This window comes from Onychomys torridus, chromosome 16 (assembly GCF_903995425.1).
Source record: "Onychomys torridus chromosome 16, mOncTor1.1, whole genome shotgun sequence".
Classification (NCBI taxonomy): domain Eukaryota; kingdom Metazoa; phylum Chordata; class Mammalia; order Rodentia; family Cricetidae; genus Onychomys; species Onychomys torridus.
The window spans coordinates 65,851,408-65,868,307 of record NC_050458.1 but is presented as its reverse complement, the minus strand read 5'-3'; the positions used below and the strand labels follow the sequence as shown (position 1 = coordinate 65,868,307).

The 16,900-nt window shown below is 49.8% G+C and overlaps 1 protein-coding gene across 1 annotated transcript in view; it reads right to left on the bottom strand.

Moving 5' to 3' along the window:
• Scn8a (sodium voltage-gated channel alpha subunit 8) overlaps positions 1-16,900 on the bottom strand; it is a 169,231-nt gene that overhangs the window by 9,662 nt on the left and 142,669 nt on the right. Inside the window, exons 14-20 of the mRNA XM_036207633.1 lie at positions 13,868-13,884; positions 13,582-13,704; positions 8,035-8,319; positions 5,914-5,967; positions 5,308-5,445; positions 4,320-4,424; positions 1,642-1,912 (exon numbers count right to left, since the gene is read on the bottom strand). Coding sequence (XP_036063526.1) covers positions 1,642-1,912; positions 4,320-4,424; positions 5,308-5,445; positions 5,914-5,967; positions 8,035-8,319; positions 13,582-13,704; positions 13,868-13,884 — 993 coding nt within the window. The remainder of the gene's footprint in view (positions 1-1,641; positions 1,913-4,319; positions 4,425-5,307; positions 5,446-5,913; positions 5,968-8,034; positions 8,320-13,581; positions 13,705-13,867; positions 13,885-16,900) is intronic.

The following is a 16,900-nucleotide window of genomic DNA, read 5'->3' as shown; positions in this document are numbered from 1 at the left end:
CTTAACCTCTGAGCCACCTCTCCAGCCCGGAATCAGACTTCTTTACTGCCAGACTCCCCTGGGGTTCATCTCAGAAGGTGAACAGGCACAGTGACTTTCAAAAGGGAATCTTGGTGTCCTGTCACCACCAATAATTTAGTTTAGGGATTCTTTCTTTGGGAAAAAATGTCCCATGACTCAGTGTTCCACACGCTAACACATTTTTGAACAAATTTTGGGGGTAGCTTGGGCTAAGAGGGGGCCATCTGCCTGTGGTACCCACAATCACTAACCTCAGAAAACAAGGTGCACCCAGTGACGCTCTGGGACCAAGGCACAGACATAGCACCTCGGGTGCCTTTCAAGAAGGCACCCTGTCCTGAGGACAGCCAATAGGTTCATATTTCTTTCTTCACCCGCCAGGACTTCAGCCCTGCTGTGCTTTTAGGTTGAAGGAAATGTGAGCTCTGAGACCACCTTGACTCCTGCTTCTGCTGGGTGACCGAGCTGACATTGAAGGTAAGACAGCCTAGTTCTGGTGCCGTCGTAAGGTCCCAAAGAGACAACTGGGGGAGGGGGCTCTCCAGCTACACTAGCCCACAGTGACGTCTCAGTTGCTGGCACCTCTGTGACCACTGCCCCAGAGTGCAATCACTGTCTACCTTAACAATCTCTAGCCATTCCTTTATCACTTCATACTTCACTCTAGCCGTGCGTGTGTGCGTGTGTGTGTGTGTGTGTGTGTGTGTGTGTGTGTGTGTGTGTGTGTATGAAGACCAGAGGTCAACCTTAGGTGTCATTTCTTAGGTACTATCTACCTTGTCTTTTGAGACAGGGTCTCTCACTGGCCTACAATCCACCAAGGGATCTGTCTCTGCCTCCCCAGTGAAGGCGTTATAAGTGTGTACACCGTCCCCAGAACGTGGGTTCTGGGGATCAAAATCAGGTCCTCATGCTTGGACAGTGGACTGACTAGATTTTTTGACACCACCTAGAGTCATCAGAAAGGGGGAGCCTCAGTTGAGAAAATGTCTCCATAGGCTGCGGCTGCAGGCAAGCCTGTAGGGTATTTACTTAATTAGTGATTGACGGCGGAGGGCCCAGCCCACTGCGGGTGGTGCCATCCCTGTGCTGGTGGTCCTGGGTCCTATAAGAAAGCAAGCTGAGCAAGCCATGGGGAGCAAGCCAGCAAGCAGCGCTCCTCCATGGCCTCCGCACACATAAGCTTCCTCAGTGAAGAAGTTCCTGTCTTCACTGCTTTTGATGATGAACTGCTGTTACACGGAGCTGTGAGGGAAATCAACCCTTTTGTCTCCAAGTCGCTTTTGGTCACGGTGTTTTATCGCAGCAACAGAAGCCCTAATGACGTCACACAGTAGATCATTTAAAGAACAAGTTCCGTTTGCCTTTCCTGGTAGACACTGAATCCCTTGAGAGCAAATCAAATTTATCTCTTGCCTCTGAGATGCAGCAGCATTTACACCCCGAGGGCTGGGAACACTCGGGAGAAACACACTCCCCACCCACGGGATCTGCCAGGCAGGCCTGGGGAGCACACACAGGCAGGAGATGAGAGGCGCCTGCCGCCTGAGTAACCCCGGCTCTCAGAAGTCTCCCTCTCCCAGCTGGGGTCCTGCCCTCCCTCTGGCCCCGCCCACTCACCCACGATGGAGAGGATGACCACCACGAAGTCGAAGATGTTCCAGCCGATGGTGAAGTAGTAGTGCCTCAAGGCAAACATCTTGAGTACGCACTCGCAGGTGAAGAAGATGACGAAGACCAGGTTGATCCAGTAGAGAATGTTCTCCATCTGCTTGCTCTGAGTGTCCGTCTCCACCATCATGGTCACCATGTTAAGGCAGATGAGCATCATGATGACAATGTCAAAGGCCTGCTGAGTGACGAAATCGAAGACGATTCCTTGGATTTTGTTCTGTGAAGGAAAGACAGGAAAGTGTTCATGAAAAGTAGCCATGGAAACCTTTAGACCCATAGAGCTGTTGTCCAGCCCTTCCTGTGTCCCTTGTCGCCTTCTCAGGGACAGTGGCCAGTCTCCCTAGTATCTGTCAGGGGCGCTGACAGCCTGCATCAGGGTAGCTGGGTTCAGCATGTCCTCAAGCACCATCCTGCTCTCCTGAGCGCATGACTTCACCACACCTGGAGGCCTTCTTCCTGGCCCTGGCCTCAGTTCCTTCTTTTCTGATGCGGGAGGAGGGAGCCGGGCCCAGCCTCTGTCATCATCTCCGCTCACACTTCACTAGCTTTCCTAGAGACTCCTGAGAGTGTCAATTTACCGTGCCCTTCCTGAGCGCCCAGCTCGCTCCATTCCTTGTTCATCTTGGCTCTGAAGCCAGAAAGCTGAGGGTCTCCCTCGCCTCTCTCCAGCCTCCAAACAGTCAATGGCTTTGAGGCGAGATCTCCCTCCGCACTCCAGCCTGGCCTGCAGCTCAACTGTGTGGCCCCTGCTGGCCTGGAATTCAAAAGCAGTCCTTCTGCCTCAGCCTCCAGTGTGCTGGAACCACTGGCCCAGATCTGAGCGCGCGCGTGCGTGCGTGTGTGTGTGTGTGTGTGTGTGTGTGTGTGTGTGTGTGTGTGTATGCATTTGTAATGTTTATAATAGTCACTTTAAAGATTTGTTTATATTTAATGTGTATGGATGGCATGTGTACATGAGGTACCCGGAGGGGAGAATGTGGCATCGGGTCCCTGCAGTAGAGCTACAGGTGGTTGTGAGCTGCTGACGGGGGTGCTGGAACCAAACCCTGGTCCTCTGCAAGGGCAGGCCATGTCCTCAGTTGAGCCATCTCTCCAGGCCCCATGATTTTCATACTTTAATGTGGAATAAAAGGGGCTTGGCTTCCAGACTGAGGGAGCTCGGGAAAGAGCCTCCGCTGCTCTCGGGATTTCCATTTCTGACTCCAGGTGCAAAGGCTGAACATGAGGAGACAGTAGTATATTCTCACTCCTAAGTTCCGGAGGGGCTGGAGAGGTGGTCAGAGGTGAAGAGCACCGACTGCTCCTCCAGAGGTCCTGAGTTCAATTCCCAGCACCCACATGGTGGCTCACAACCATCTGTAATGAGATCTGGCGCCCTCTTCTGTATACATAATAAATAAATCTTTTTTTAAAAAAAGTTCCAGAGTGGCGGCTGATTGGACTGGAGAACACCCAGGAGACGAGTAAGGCATGCCCCGAGATGTCCATGAGGATTAGCTACGGGAGCAGGACCTCCCGAATATGGACAGCACCATCCCAGTGGCTGGGGTCCAAACGGCATAAAGGAGGAGCCAGCTCCCGCTACATCCCCTCTCTGCTTCCTGGTCATGGGATGCTTACATCCTTCCTGCCACAAGTTTAAGGGCAGAGCAGCTGAGAAACTATTGACCAAGCTTTAATGCTCTTGTTATCTGAACGATGATCTCACTGTGTAGCTCAGGCCAGCCTCCACCTTATGACACTCCTGTCTTAGTGCCACCATGCCTGGCTACCAAATCCTGAACAGGGAGAGGAGGGCCACTTCCATTCACTTCTGGCAGTGTGCTGCCGCACAGGAGGGCTCCCAGTCCAGGCCAAGCACTAATAAACCCGCTTCACCCCTAGTCCCCCGGCTGATGACCTCTCACTGAGGTGTGGATGGGCATCCTCTAGGAGAGGATCAGCAGGCACCACCAGGCAGCCAGTCACTTCTTTCTGCTTCCTTTGCAGTGACCCTAGTGTGTTCTTTCCACTCAGATGTGCTGCCAGCCTGCCTGTTGTGGGGTATTGGTTTAAGATGTGTTACATTTGCTTATGTTGTGGAACATTTGTTTAATGATGCAGAGCTGTGTTGCGTTCTTTTATGTTGCATTTGTTTAACTCTGTGAAGCTGTGTTACTGTGCCTGTCTAAAACACCTGATTGGTCTAATAAAGAGCTGAGTAGTCAATAGCTAGGCAGGAGAGACACAGGCAGGGCTGGCAGGCAGAGAGGATAAATAGGAGGAGAAACCTAGGGAAGAGAGTGAGGAGTGAGAAAAGGAGGAGAGGAGGACGCCAGGGGCCAGCCACCCAGCCACGGCCAGCCACCCAGCCACAGCCAGCCACCCAGCCACAGCCAGCCACGGAGTAAGAAAGAAAGAAAGATACATAGAATAAAGAAAGCTAAAAAGCCCAGAGGCAAAACATAGTTAAAAAGAGATGGAATAATTTATGAAAAACTGGCTAGAAACAAGCCAAGGTAAGGCGGGCATTTGTAAGTAAGAATAAGTCTCCATGTATTTATTTGGGAGCTGGGTGGCAGGCCCCCAAAGAGTAAAAATCCAAAAAAACCAAAAAACCAACTACAGCTGCCCAGAGTACTTACCAAAGGGCGGGGAATGGGCTTCTGGGGTTTCTTGGAGCCCAGCTTCTTCATGGCATTGTAGTACTTCTTCTGTTCCTCCGTCATGAAGATGTCTTGACCTCCAAAGTAAAGAAAGGATGAGGAAAGGAGAATTAGAACCGGCTCTGGTGGCTGGACCGAGTGCCCACGGTCCAGAGGATGGAGAGGTTCTCCTTCCGAGGTCACTCCTGGGGCAACTACCCAGTGTCAGCTTGGGTGTCTGGGGTCTGCCAGGCCATGCAGTGAGACAGGACTGCCCAACCACAGGCCCTCAGGGCAGGATGTAAGAGCAAGAGACCAGAAGACAGTCACATCAAGGGGAATAACAATGTATCATTTTGTTTTGTTCTGTAATCCTGGATGGCCTGGAACTATGAAGAGAGATCTATCTGCCTGCCTTTGTCTCCTGAGCACCAGCATTAAAGGTGGGCACTGCCGTGCCCAGTGCATACCCCCCAAATATATATATATAAAGATTTGTTGAGTGCAGCAAATAGGGCACTCACTTTTTATGAAATTTAACATTTGGAACTTGTGGTTCATTCAACTCACCAGACAGACTGAACTTAAAAACAAGAGTTAGTCTGTCATCCAGTTTGCTCTAAAAGAACCATGACCCATGTGGGGCAAGTGAGGGAATGAACCCTGAGGGCCTCAAAATCCCACTGTGCTACGGGTGCCAGGGGTCACATGACAAGCTCTGTCCTTATCACAGCCCTCTGGTAGAAAGCTCCAACAGGAGTGGCCTTGGGAATGTGAGGAAGCAGGGAAACGTTTGGTAAACCACACACTGCCAAATTCAGCCCCACGCAAAAAGGGGTTGGCTGGGGCGCTAGCTGGACATGGGCCAGCGCTATGACGAGGTGGCAGGTGGAGCTTCAGAGAAAGTAGATCCTCTCTACAGACAAGGCCAGAGTGCCTCTGGTCTGGGTTGACCTCTGACCACTGGCAATGTGGGGAGGAGACCTATCTTTTTCTTCTGTTGATTGAAGTTATCAATGATGACGCCAATGAAGAGGTTGAGGGTGAAGAAGGAGCCGAAGATGATGAAGATGACAAAGTAGATGTACATGTAGATGTTGTCCTCGTATTTAGGCTGCTCGTCAGGCTGCGGAGGGACAGGGGACAGGCACTCAGTCAGGCCCTGGAGCAGGGTTGTCGGGCACACGGAGAGGGGGGAGGGACATCAGGGTCTGACTCCCAACACGCCAAGGCTGCCGGCCCTACTCTTCCTTTGTGCAGCTGACAGACTGGGGGTGGAGGCCTTGTTCTCTCTGCTCTCCCGGTTCACCCGCCCTTCAAGGGCACTGTCACTTGTGGGGATCAGGAACAGGGAAGTGAGGGGAGAGAGGGCTGCTTCTACCCTTCACTCGGGGGCAGGCCTAAGGCTGGTCACTGCCGCCAGGGTCAAGTGAACAGCATGAACAGCCATGCAGAGCCAGTGTACGAGGAAGAAAAGGATCTACGGTCAACATGGCAAGCAGTTAGCGTCCAGAGACACTGCAGGTGCTTCACTCTCCCCTGACGGGTCTACCATGCAGTCGCTTTCTGTCATTTAATCCACCCGTGTCCTTACCTTCCGGGAATCTACGGCTGCGTACATGATGTCCATCCAGCCTTTGAAGGTTGCCTGGGAAACAGAGTCAGTCATTAGACTGTGCCTGTTAGGGAGCGGTCGGGAGTCAAGGCCGGGTCCTAAAGGCCAGGCTTAGGTTTGGTAAGAATACAGGAGGGGAGGTTAGGCAGGTACAGTGTATGTGAACACAGGAGTCGCTTTATCGAGGAGGAGTCTAACGAGGCTTTGAGATTCCCTGAAAATATCACCAAAGCGACTCAGACAGCACTGACCGGACTGACGTTTGCCTACAGGGCCTGAGAACGGAGCTCACAGTGACACCGGGGACCGCCACCAAGGAGCCGCTCTCTAACAAGGAAGTCAATAAGCAAGGGCCTAAAGTTCTCACAGCTGCATTAAACAGACAGACCTACAGGCCTGGAACTCGTCCTTACTGAGACACCAGCCCTGCGACTGCTTTCTTCCTCGGCAGCCTTCTCTCAGCCTTCATTCAGCTTGCTAGAGCTGGCAGGACTGTAGAAAACAGCCAGCTTACCACTCTCCAGCTGGGCTATGCTCAACCCGTTTCCAGGCTCTGAGGCCCACTTTCCTCACTAGGTGACCGGCAAGCACAGGCCTGTGCACACTCAGAGTGAACACTTGCACTAGCTGCTGGCTGCACGCTGGCTTTCTGGGGCTGCTCAGATTCCAGTCATAAGCCCAACCTACTTCTTCTTTAATTAATTAGTGAACTATTTTGTGGTGCTGGGGATTGAATCTAGGGCCTTGTCTGTGTTAGGCAAGGGCTCTACCCTTCTGTTACAGCTTAAACCCAAGGAGCACCAACTTCTTCTTTTTTAATTTATTTTTATTTTATGTACATTGGTGTTTTTGCCATGGGTCCCCTGGAACTGGAATTACAGGCAGTTGTGAGCTGCCTTTGTGGGTGCTGGGAATTGAACCCCGATCCTCTAGAAGAGCAGTCAGTGCTACTAACCACTGAGCCATCTCTCCAGCCCCCTCACCTCAACTTCTTAAACTGTGACAGGACAGCGAAGGCACCATCATGGGACAGGAATGCAGAGCATCCCATTAATTCCCTTCGACTGCATCTAACAGTGAGTGCTTGCCATGGTTAGTTGGGCTGTGAGCTTTGCCTGCACTATTACATTTAATACTCACAACAACTGAATGATGTAGGCATGGTAATAACAGGGACAAAATCACAGAATAACAATTACCTTAATTAACTTTGTGCTCAGCATTGTGCTGAGATATTTTTTAATCACAAATTCTCTTAACAACTAGGCAAGGTATTATTATCTACATTCACCAAAGGGTCAGAGAAGTTGAGCAATTTGTCTCAAGTTACATATCCAGTACACATGAGTGTGTCAGCTCCACACCTGCCTGAGGCAAAGCCTCACCAGCTCTCCTGCAGCACACTGTCTCATCCAACAAATGTTCCGAGCACTGGTGAGGGCCAAGAAAGCTAGGGTCGGCGGCACAAGCTTAGGCAGAAGCAGCTTGGTAACTAAAGGAGCCTCCCCCTGACATACCGACACCCGCCCGCATGTGGGGCTGAGCTGCAGGGCTGCAGCAGGGTAGCCCTGGCCTGTCCTTAGTACACTTCAGCAAAACTGTCCCTCGGGCTTCGTACTCTAGCAGACTGGCCTCTGGATTCATCCCCTCCCCTTCAGCTGCACTCTGCCTGGGGGAGAGACAGTCTGTCCGTCTAACACAGTGGTTCTCAACCTTCCTGATGCTGGGACCCTTAAAGACAGGTCCTCATGTTGTGGTGACCCCCAACCATAAAATTATTTCATTGCTACTTCACAACTGTAGCTTTACTACTGGTAATTAATTGATCTGCAACCCCATGGGGGGGGGGTCGAGACCCACAGGCTGAGAATCACTGCTGTAGCACCTTTGCCCACTGCAGCATTTCAATGTGCTGCTCGGCAGATTCTTCCGAGTGAGATCAGGGAAGCCAGGGGAAAGGTGTTTCCCTGAAACCGACCTGGGGAAGGCACGTTATCAAGAGCCCCCCCCCTCCCCCGAGAGGGAGCAGGGTTGAGAAGGAATCAAACGGGGTCCCTGCTGGCAGCCGGCCTGCCCTGGGTCTGTGGTAGTCACACTCACCACCTGCAGAAGGGCCAGGTACCCTGCCCCCACGTTGTCAAAGTTGATCTTCACGTTCTTCCACCTGATCTCCGTGTTGTTGCCCTCCATGAGCTTTTCACAGTCAGTTTTATTGTTGACGATTTCAATTTCAAACCGGATTTCAGAAGTCTCATTAAAGCAGTAGTGGTACTTTCCCGCGAACAGGTTAACTCCCATGATGCTGAAAATCAGCCAGAAGATGAGACACACCAGCAGCACATTCATGATGGAGGGGATGGCGCCCACCAAGGCATTCACCACCACCTGCATTGGAAGGGGGAGGCTGCTGAGTGCTGGCAGGAAGTGGAAAGGCACATTCTTTTGGTTTCCAGGAGGGGAATGGTATTTCTGTGGCTTTTCTGGCAAGAAAACACTATTGTTTTTGCAACTGGCGTTAACTGGACAGGTCCACAAGCAGGACCCCAGATGTCCAAGTCTCTGTAGTATATTTGAATGAATTTTAATAAGTTGTGTTTTTACTTCAGTTTATACAAATACCCCTGCTCAAGTTGACTGATTTTTTTCTAAGCACCAACCTGGGACCAGAAAAACGATTTCTTAGTCCGGTCTCCCTCCTTTTCAACTGACCAAATACACCCCTCAGGGAGATCTGAGCAATTGCAAGCTCACGAGAAGCCTTTCAACAGACATTCCCCCTCTGAAAAACAAGACATGATTGTTCAGAGTCAGAGTGCCGCCCTGTGGGTCAGCACCATATAAAGTCTTACAATTATGCAAGGCAGCTATCTCTTTCAGGCAACAGCTGAGCATGCAGATTTTGCAGGCTCAAGAAAGAAGAAAAAGCTATATTCCCTCTACCAAATGGTTTAGATAAAATCAGAGCAGACATGAGTCTCCCTCAAGGTTCTTTGCTGCCCCGCTGCTGCCCTCTTATGCCTCTGCTTGGCCCAGGCCTCAACTCATTCTTAGTTTTAGAAATCAAAATGGCTTAAAGCTTTCTGCAGGGTTTTGGGTTAGATCACTGCTCTAGAAACTAAAAAGACTGGCATACTGTTAAAAAAGACTTAGTAAGTAAAGCTCAGGAATTAAGTTAGAAAAACAAAGAGCCTTTAGGAGTGGAAGTTTCTTGGGTTTTGCATTATGCTGGAGGCAGCCAGGCGGTGCCTCCCATCCTATCAGTTTTCACTGGAGCTCAGAGCTTACAAAGTAAACACTGGAGGTTGTGGGGCAACAAGGCCTTGAGCCGAGCTGCTGAGGCCCAGAAAGGCTGTCTGGACAGCTTCTACTTCAGACTATACTCATCGGAAGACATGGTCGAGAAGACAACTACCCTGCCCTATGCTCGAAATAGCTGGCGTCTCTCTTCCCTAGATGATCCATTGTGCGAGTCTCCAATTCACAGATGAAGGTGTTTAGACTGGAAGGCAGTTGTTTCTTAATTCTTAGACCAAAAAATCTCTTATAGATCAGGTGGTCAGTACAACAAATGTCTAGTCCTTCAAGCAAGGGCACCCAGAATTCTTTATGCTGGAGATTCTCCATGTTATTCTGATAATTGGATGTGACTTTTACCTCCTCATTCTATAGTTTTCACCTTTGGGTGGGAGCCCCAAAAAGCCACGACATGTGGAAAGGAACAGGAAAAAGGGGATGATCCACAAGGAACAGCTGCCTCTCAAACAGTAGGAGCAGATTTCGACAAGTTATCCTAACGCACGTGTGCAGCAGCATTGTCACAATGGAGCTCAGGCACACCATGGTGTGGGGCAGAGAGCTGCCCCAAGGGTGGAAGCCTGGAGATGCCGGATTTTCATGGCAAGCCAGCCTGTCGTCTGCTCTGAGAATCCTTGCCACTACAGGGTGTTGTCCAGCTCCTGTCAACCTCAGTCTATGCTGGCCTACAAGGGTGTCCACATGTTACAGTCAGCTATGGGTGCCAGATACTTTGAGCAAGGGAGAACTAGCCAGCCAGAGGTGATCTCTTTGAACATTTGCTTTCACAAGTCTGTGGCTAATCGGAGCCTCACTGCAGGATACAAAATCCTATAAAATAAGAGGTATCTACTTTTCCCTCAGTACTGGGACCTGAAACATGGCCTCATACATGCTGGGCAAGGGCTTTTCCTCTAAGCATAGTCTCGGCCTCTGCAGTGGAGTTTTATTTTTATTTATTTGTTTGTTTATTTGTTTGTTTATTTATTTATTTATTTTTGTTTTTTGAGGCAAGGTTTCTCTGTGTAGTTTTGGTACCTGTCCTAGAACTCACAGAGATCTGCCGCCTGACTCTGCCTCCCAAGTGCTGGGATTAAAGGCGTGCGCCAACACCGCCCAGCATAGTTTTATTTATTAATCACAACTACTGGAAAACTCCTCACCATAGTTTTACAAGTAAAACAGAAAACAGGTTTGGTGGAATTTACTCGTGGCTCCTGCCTGTTGTAGACACTGAGTGCTAAGCTGTGAAGCAGAATGAACTGTGCTCCCAAGGACTGTCAGAGTGTTGTTCTCGACAGCCACAGGGCAAGAAACAGGCTCCCCTCTCCTGGAAGGTACCCTCCTAATGACAATGTTCCCACTTGATACACTGCGCCACTCCCTCTGCTCCCTGGGTGTGTCACACTGCCCTACTCATGATGAAATCTACCACTGGGAGAAGCCAGATTTCTACAGCTTTAGACACAGAACTCAAGGGTGGGTTCTAGAAACCGGTAAGACGGCTACATTTTTCCAAGGCAGCTTATACTTGGCGATTGATATAAACTTAACTTAGTTGATGAGAAAACTCCCCTGGATGTTAGTGCTTCCATTTTTACCATCTCCAGACTGCCCGGGACACTACTCTTGCTCCTAAGACTCTACCAAGTCTGTGAGATCGCTTTGAGCATCTGGCAGAGGGAACATGGCTTTAGTGACAACTATGTACGGACAACAGAGACGCATGCATGTTTCACAGCGATAAACACCCTCTGAGTTAACAGCAAGGTCTGAAGGGTACTATGGAGGAGAGAGAAGCAAGGGGCGACTGTTCCTTTGCCAACAGCAGGACTGTTGCAATTTCTGGTCTTTGGTTTGAGGAAGGAGAGGAGACTGACGTGAGTACCCCACGATAGCTAGGGTGACATTCCCCTTTCAAGTGAAGGGCAGAGCCTAGGACCGGAGCAGTACAGTGACAGTGGAGCCCATCTGCATGGATGATGGCCAGTGTGTCATGGTTTCTTAGCTGAGTTTTAGGCTGGCATGTTAAAGAAGCCAAGCTACCGAATGAAAACATACACCCCATGGAAAATCATACTTGACTAAACACAGGTAACTTGCTATAAATGTAGCCTAGCACCTTCTTGTAGATACTCTTCCTGAGAAGGGCTGACAGGCTTCAGGGCAGGAATGGACCTCCGAGCTCTCTCCGCTTGCCCAAGAGGCCAGTTAATACTGCTGGCTGACTGGACTGGGAGCGGTATCTCCACGCTCGCCCATATGGAGGCTATTCCTCCAACTTACAGCTCTGGGCTCACAGTTGCTCTGACCTACATTACCTCAACCAGAAACAGCTAGGCAGTTTACAGTGAAACTCCCTCTTGAGCTGATCATCTATTCTGGACTTCGGGCTTCTTATCTACTTGGGAGCTGGCAAGTCCAAGTTTGGCGGGAAATGGCAAATGAGAGAGAGGCGAGGGAAGGTGGGAAGGAGTAAGTGGGGAAGGGGAGGTCACGGAAAGGATTCCTGTATCTGGAACTCAAACCACCTTCTCTGAGCAAATGCCTCCAGCTGGCCCGTGACGACAGCTTTTGACACAGTGACAGAAAGAACAGCCAGATGGAGAGGGCTCCTAGTGCCAGCTGGGCATGCTGGGAGCAGTCTGGAGGTATGGCGACCTCCTTTAGGAGGCCAGGCCCTTGTTAGGGACTCAGTTCAGGTCCAGTGCTGTGATCGATGCCTTTGAAGGAATGGTCGTAGCTGCGCCCTGTCCAGAGGTTTTCCGCTACTGGTGGACTATTAACTCTAGAACTACTCAGGCTTATTCTCTCTTATGAAAAACGTGGGCAGGCGCGGGAGCAAAGACAGGCATCTCAGTCCTGCTTCTCACACCGTGGCCATTTCAACCATCGACTGAAGCGCACTGGTAGGAACGGTGTCTGTCTTACCCACATGCTGAGACCTCTCTTACTCGTGGGAGAAAGACTTAGAATTTCTCTTTAATTAGAATAAATTTACTGCCTTGGAACTGCCTTTCCTGCAGAAGGCTCACGTTTGGTAAGCAGAACCGTGACTGTGCTATAGAATAAATTGGAGGCAGACATCATTTGTTTAATACACGAAAATAGTAAAATTCCTAAGACCCTGCAGGAGTTTCACCTTCCTGTACAGCTGTGAGTAGCTTTGTGGACTAGTGGCTAGGGTCACGGATGACGAATGGGCAGAGCGCACTGTCCTGGGCTCTAGCTTTGCCCTTCAGTCTTATTTATGTGGACCACTGCAACTGCTCCATTTCTATGCCTACGCTCTGATATTTGCACATTTAAAAACACCCTCTGGTTTGCTCTCCTGCATGTATTCAATGCCTAAAGTGAAGTGAGCTTTCTTGGGCCCCGTAAGTATAACTGGCCCCTCTGATTAGCACTGGGCAACTATCACCACCAAACTGGCTGTCCACGTAGTTTTCCAGCAAACAACTTTTTAGCATGTGTGCACACATCTGTGCACACTAACAATCATTAAGACCAAAAGAGACAAGAAAGGGCATCAAAAGAAAAGGCCTCGTTTCTAACATGGCAGGTGACACCCCCTTGTGTTGTCTGGACTTGGGTAGTGTATCGTCCAAGGAGGAAGAGGGAGGGCCTCAAGAAATTTCAGAACTAGCTGATATGCAGTCATCTCGTACTGTCTGCCGTTCTGATGGAGTGAGACGGGGACCACAGAGCGTGGGCGGAGGGTAGGGGTGAGGAGAAAGCTTCGCCATCAGACAGAGGCTGCCAGTCCTTATGGGACTGGGCTGAGAACAACAAGGTGCAATAAGAGGAATCAGAACAGAAAGAAAAGCATCTCTTCTCCCGGGGTCACGCCGAATTCTGCTCCGTCCCCAGTTCCAAGCCTGCCACCCTGTCTTCACGTCCCTTCTTGGCTGCTTCCTCAGTGACCTAAAGGCCACAGGCCCTTGCCCAGCATTCTGCCTGCCTTCAACCTAGGCTTTTCAGTGGGTCTCTGGGCTAGAATTCCCCTTCTTTGCACCTGGTGATTCTCCCTATAAATCCAACAGCCCAGAAAGCCGCCCCAAGTGCTACAGGTCAGCCAGGGCAGATGAGGGGAGCCAGTGTCAACATGTTCTGCAGCGCAGCTGTTGGGGGCGGGACCAACAGTAATGTGATAAGGCAGCTTCAGTGCAACTCCCCTGCGCACGCACGCACGCACGCACGCATGGGGCAGGTGCAGGGGAGAAAGTGGGGAATCAAATCAGCGGCTGCACCACAGTTGGTGTTGGAGTGACCCTTCCCACCATGTGATCAGTTCTAGCATGCTTTAACAGTTCCATTGGCATGCAGAAGGATCGGCTGCTCTTAATAGCTTACCCTCATCCCTTCAAATCGTGATAAGGCTCTTAAGGGTCTCAAAGCTCTTAGGGTCCTAAGGGACTTTATGGCACCTAGTTCCGAGTAGCCCAGGGCATTAGCTATAAGGCTGACTAAAGAGACCTACACGGAGACAGAAGAGAAAAAAGAAAAAAAAAAAAAAAGAAAAAAAGAAAGAGAAGAGAAGAGAGGTTCCAGAGTGTTAGAATAAACCCCTAGCACTGATTTAACAGACAGGGCCCCCAGCAGAGGAAGTGGGTGACACCGGCTGCCTACTTCAGCCTACTTCAACTTGACTCAAACCTGGAAGGAAAGGCGGTTGAGAGAGGCAGAAGAGAAACAGAGAGGGAGAGAGGGTGAGGGCAGGCGGCAGGACACACGCAGTTGGAAAGGGAGGAGGCCGAGGGGAGGGGGAGGAGGAGGAGGAGGAGGAGGAGGAGGAGGAGGAGGAGGAGGAGGTCCCAGTGAAGGAGCCTGAAGGGACGACAAGAGCCTTACCCTCGCCCTTTACAGTCTGCAGCTCCCAGAAGTTCCCATTAAATTAAGCCAGACAAACTTAATGGTACCTATGGAAAAGAATACAGATAAATACACACACTCCACACCAGCTGCCCCTCCTCAGCTCAGCCACCATGGAGTTTCCGACAGGGACAAGCTCTCTTATCCTGGTTGACAAGAAACCATTTTGAGAACTGGATGAGCCACTACATTAACAAAGGAAACATGGTCAGTAAGTTCCATAGGTGACTGTCTTTCCCAGGAGCCTCCTTGATGGGATTCTGGCCCTGTGAGAGCTACTTACACAATCCCCTCTCTCGCTCTTAACTATAACCTCCATCTTCTAAGCCCGACTGTCACCCTTCAGGGCCATAGGATCCTTTGTGGTCATAGGAACCAAATCCATACTTCTTGTAATTTCCCTTCTTTCCTTCCAGAACAGCTCCACATGTACTGGCCTCTGCCAGTTCCAAGACAGTCCTTGATTATTCTCCTCCTTAAAATAATAACTAGAAGAATTCCTGGGGAGAAGGTCATTCCCCTGTCAGTGGCAGGTCTGGGGCTAGGATGCGAGCCACACCACTAACCTGAGCCAGGGCTCGGTCCACCTGGGCAGGCTATGGAGACCTGTCTCGGGCATGCAGGTGACGTGGCAGCATTTCAATACATCATCAATGTCTGAACCACCCAGAGCAAAAAAATCACTTTTCCTCATTGTCTCTCAAAGCCACTATAAGCTCTGCTTTTACACAGCCAGGAGGAGAGTCCAGACAACCGCTTAGATAGTTCTCTTTGTTAGTAAGCCATGCAAATTCCCAAACAGTCATGTTCTTTTTTTTCAGGTCTTTGTCTACATCAGCTTATATGCCTATAAAAGAATTTTATCATCTTTCTCCAGGGAACATTTTCCCATTGCTTTCAGGGGTTATCTAGCACATCTGTTCAGGAATGGGAACCTCAGACTGACCTTGGCCTACTGAAAACATTCTCTCCTTGGAAAGCCCTTTGGAGACCTCGTCCAGTGTTCGCTCCCTTCTGTGCCTGCGTGGCCTCATTTTGTCTCTGTCACTTCTTCTTTTTTCTTTTTCTTTCTTTCCTCTTTTTAGGTTTGATTCCTTTGTACACTTGAACAAATGTTCTGATTATGTCCTGTAGGAGTTTCACCTGGAGACCCTGGAGACCGAGAGAGCCATCAGCAGCTGAGGAACAGTCTAGAGGAGACCCTTGCTGATCTTACCTTGTAGATCTTGGCTCAGTTGAGCAGCTGAGCAGATCACCTCTCGGCGGCTTTCGAGCCAGCCTCTTCGTTGGCCTCTGTACCTCCTCTACCCTCCCTCCCACTGTAGTGTTCTTCATAAGTCTCCATCCTCCAGAGCTGGGGTTTCTCTGCCTGGCATGGGGTCTCTAGACATCGGTCACCTGCCAAAGTTTTACAAGGTGATGCTGGCGCAGAAGACTTTTGAGTCGAAATGGGGTAGCTTACCTTCAGATGTCCCTATTAAGACCAGCTAACAGTCAGGCAGTTCTAGACTACTTGGGTGTAAAGTTGGCTTGCAGGTTGGAGGAGTGAGTCAGCAATTAAAAGTGCTGACTGCTCTCATAGAGGACCCGAGTTTAATCTCCATCACCCATGTGACTCCAGTCCCAGGGAAATGACAAGACAGCAGCCTCACAAGCATGCACCCACACATAGGCAAACACATAATTTAAAAAGAAAATCAGTCTTTTTGTACATTAAAGAGTGTAGTTGGCTTGTCCTGGCCATAGTAGCCAAGAGACAGCTCTATATAAATTTGTATTAATTGTTATAAATAAAAAGAAAGTGATAGGTTGGCTGCTGTGTTCTAGATCAGGGTTTGGAGGCCCTTGACCTGAGTGAAGATCAGCCTTGCACCACCTTCACAGGACACGCTAGCTTTGAACACTACCTAGGACTCGACTCCATAGAAGATAGCAAAGCTGCGGGGTTATGAGTACATGCACACGTGGGCTTGCACCTATTTTAAAATTGAGTCCTTTAAGCCTACTTCCTATCCTTTCAATCTGCTTCTGTCCTTACTAATCCTGTCACTGAATTATAAATGTCTTCTTATTTAAAATATATATATATATATATATATATATCCGAGTTCAGTGGCCTTTAATCCCAGCACTCAAGAGGCAGAGTCAGACAGAACTTTGTGAGTTCAAGACCAGCCTGGTCTGTAGAGTGAGATCCAGGACAGCCAGGGCCACACAGAGAAACCCTGTATAAAAAAAAAGTTGTTTTTTAAATGTTTTATGTATGTAGCTCAGTAATAAAAGGCTTGCCTAGCATACACAAGGCCTGGGTCTAGTCTCCAGTTCCAAAACATGCAGAAAGAGGTATCTGTGTGTGCACAAATGCATTTCTCAGAGACACGGAATGAGGACAAGCTAAGGAAGAGACCAAAAGCAGCACATGAAAGTAAGCTGCAGACTGTTTCTCTCTTCTCACTGGCTCTGGCTTTGAGTGGTTAATCAGAGTAGACGTATAGCCCCAGTAGAGGGATAGCTTAGCCCACCCCAGAGTCACGTATGGATACAGTAGACCATGACATGAGAAAAGGCTGCTCTGAGAAACCTCGGGCTCAGACCTTCTCAGCTATGATTGGGTGAAGGTATGTTCAGTGCCCCTGAGGAGGCCCCTATCTTCTCAGGTCAAGCCCAGGCTAGGTGTGGCTAGTATCCAATTTTGAGAGTCATCCTGGTAATAGGAGCAAGGTAAGTTTGCTCTTGGGAACAGGGAGGTGTTGACCTGAGTCTAGGCCTGTGGTCTTCATGCCAGGACGTCAGCAGTTCA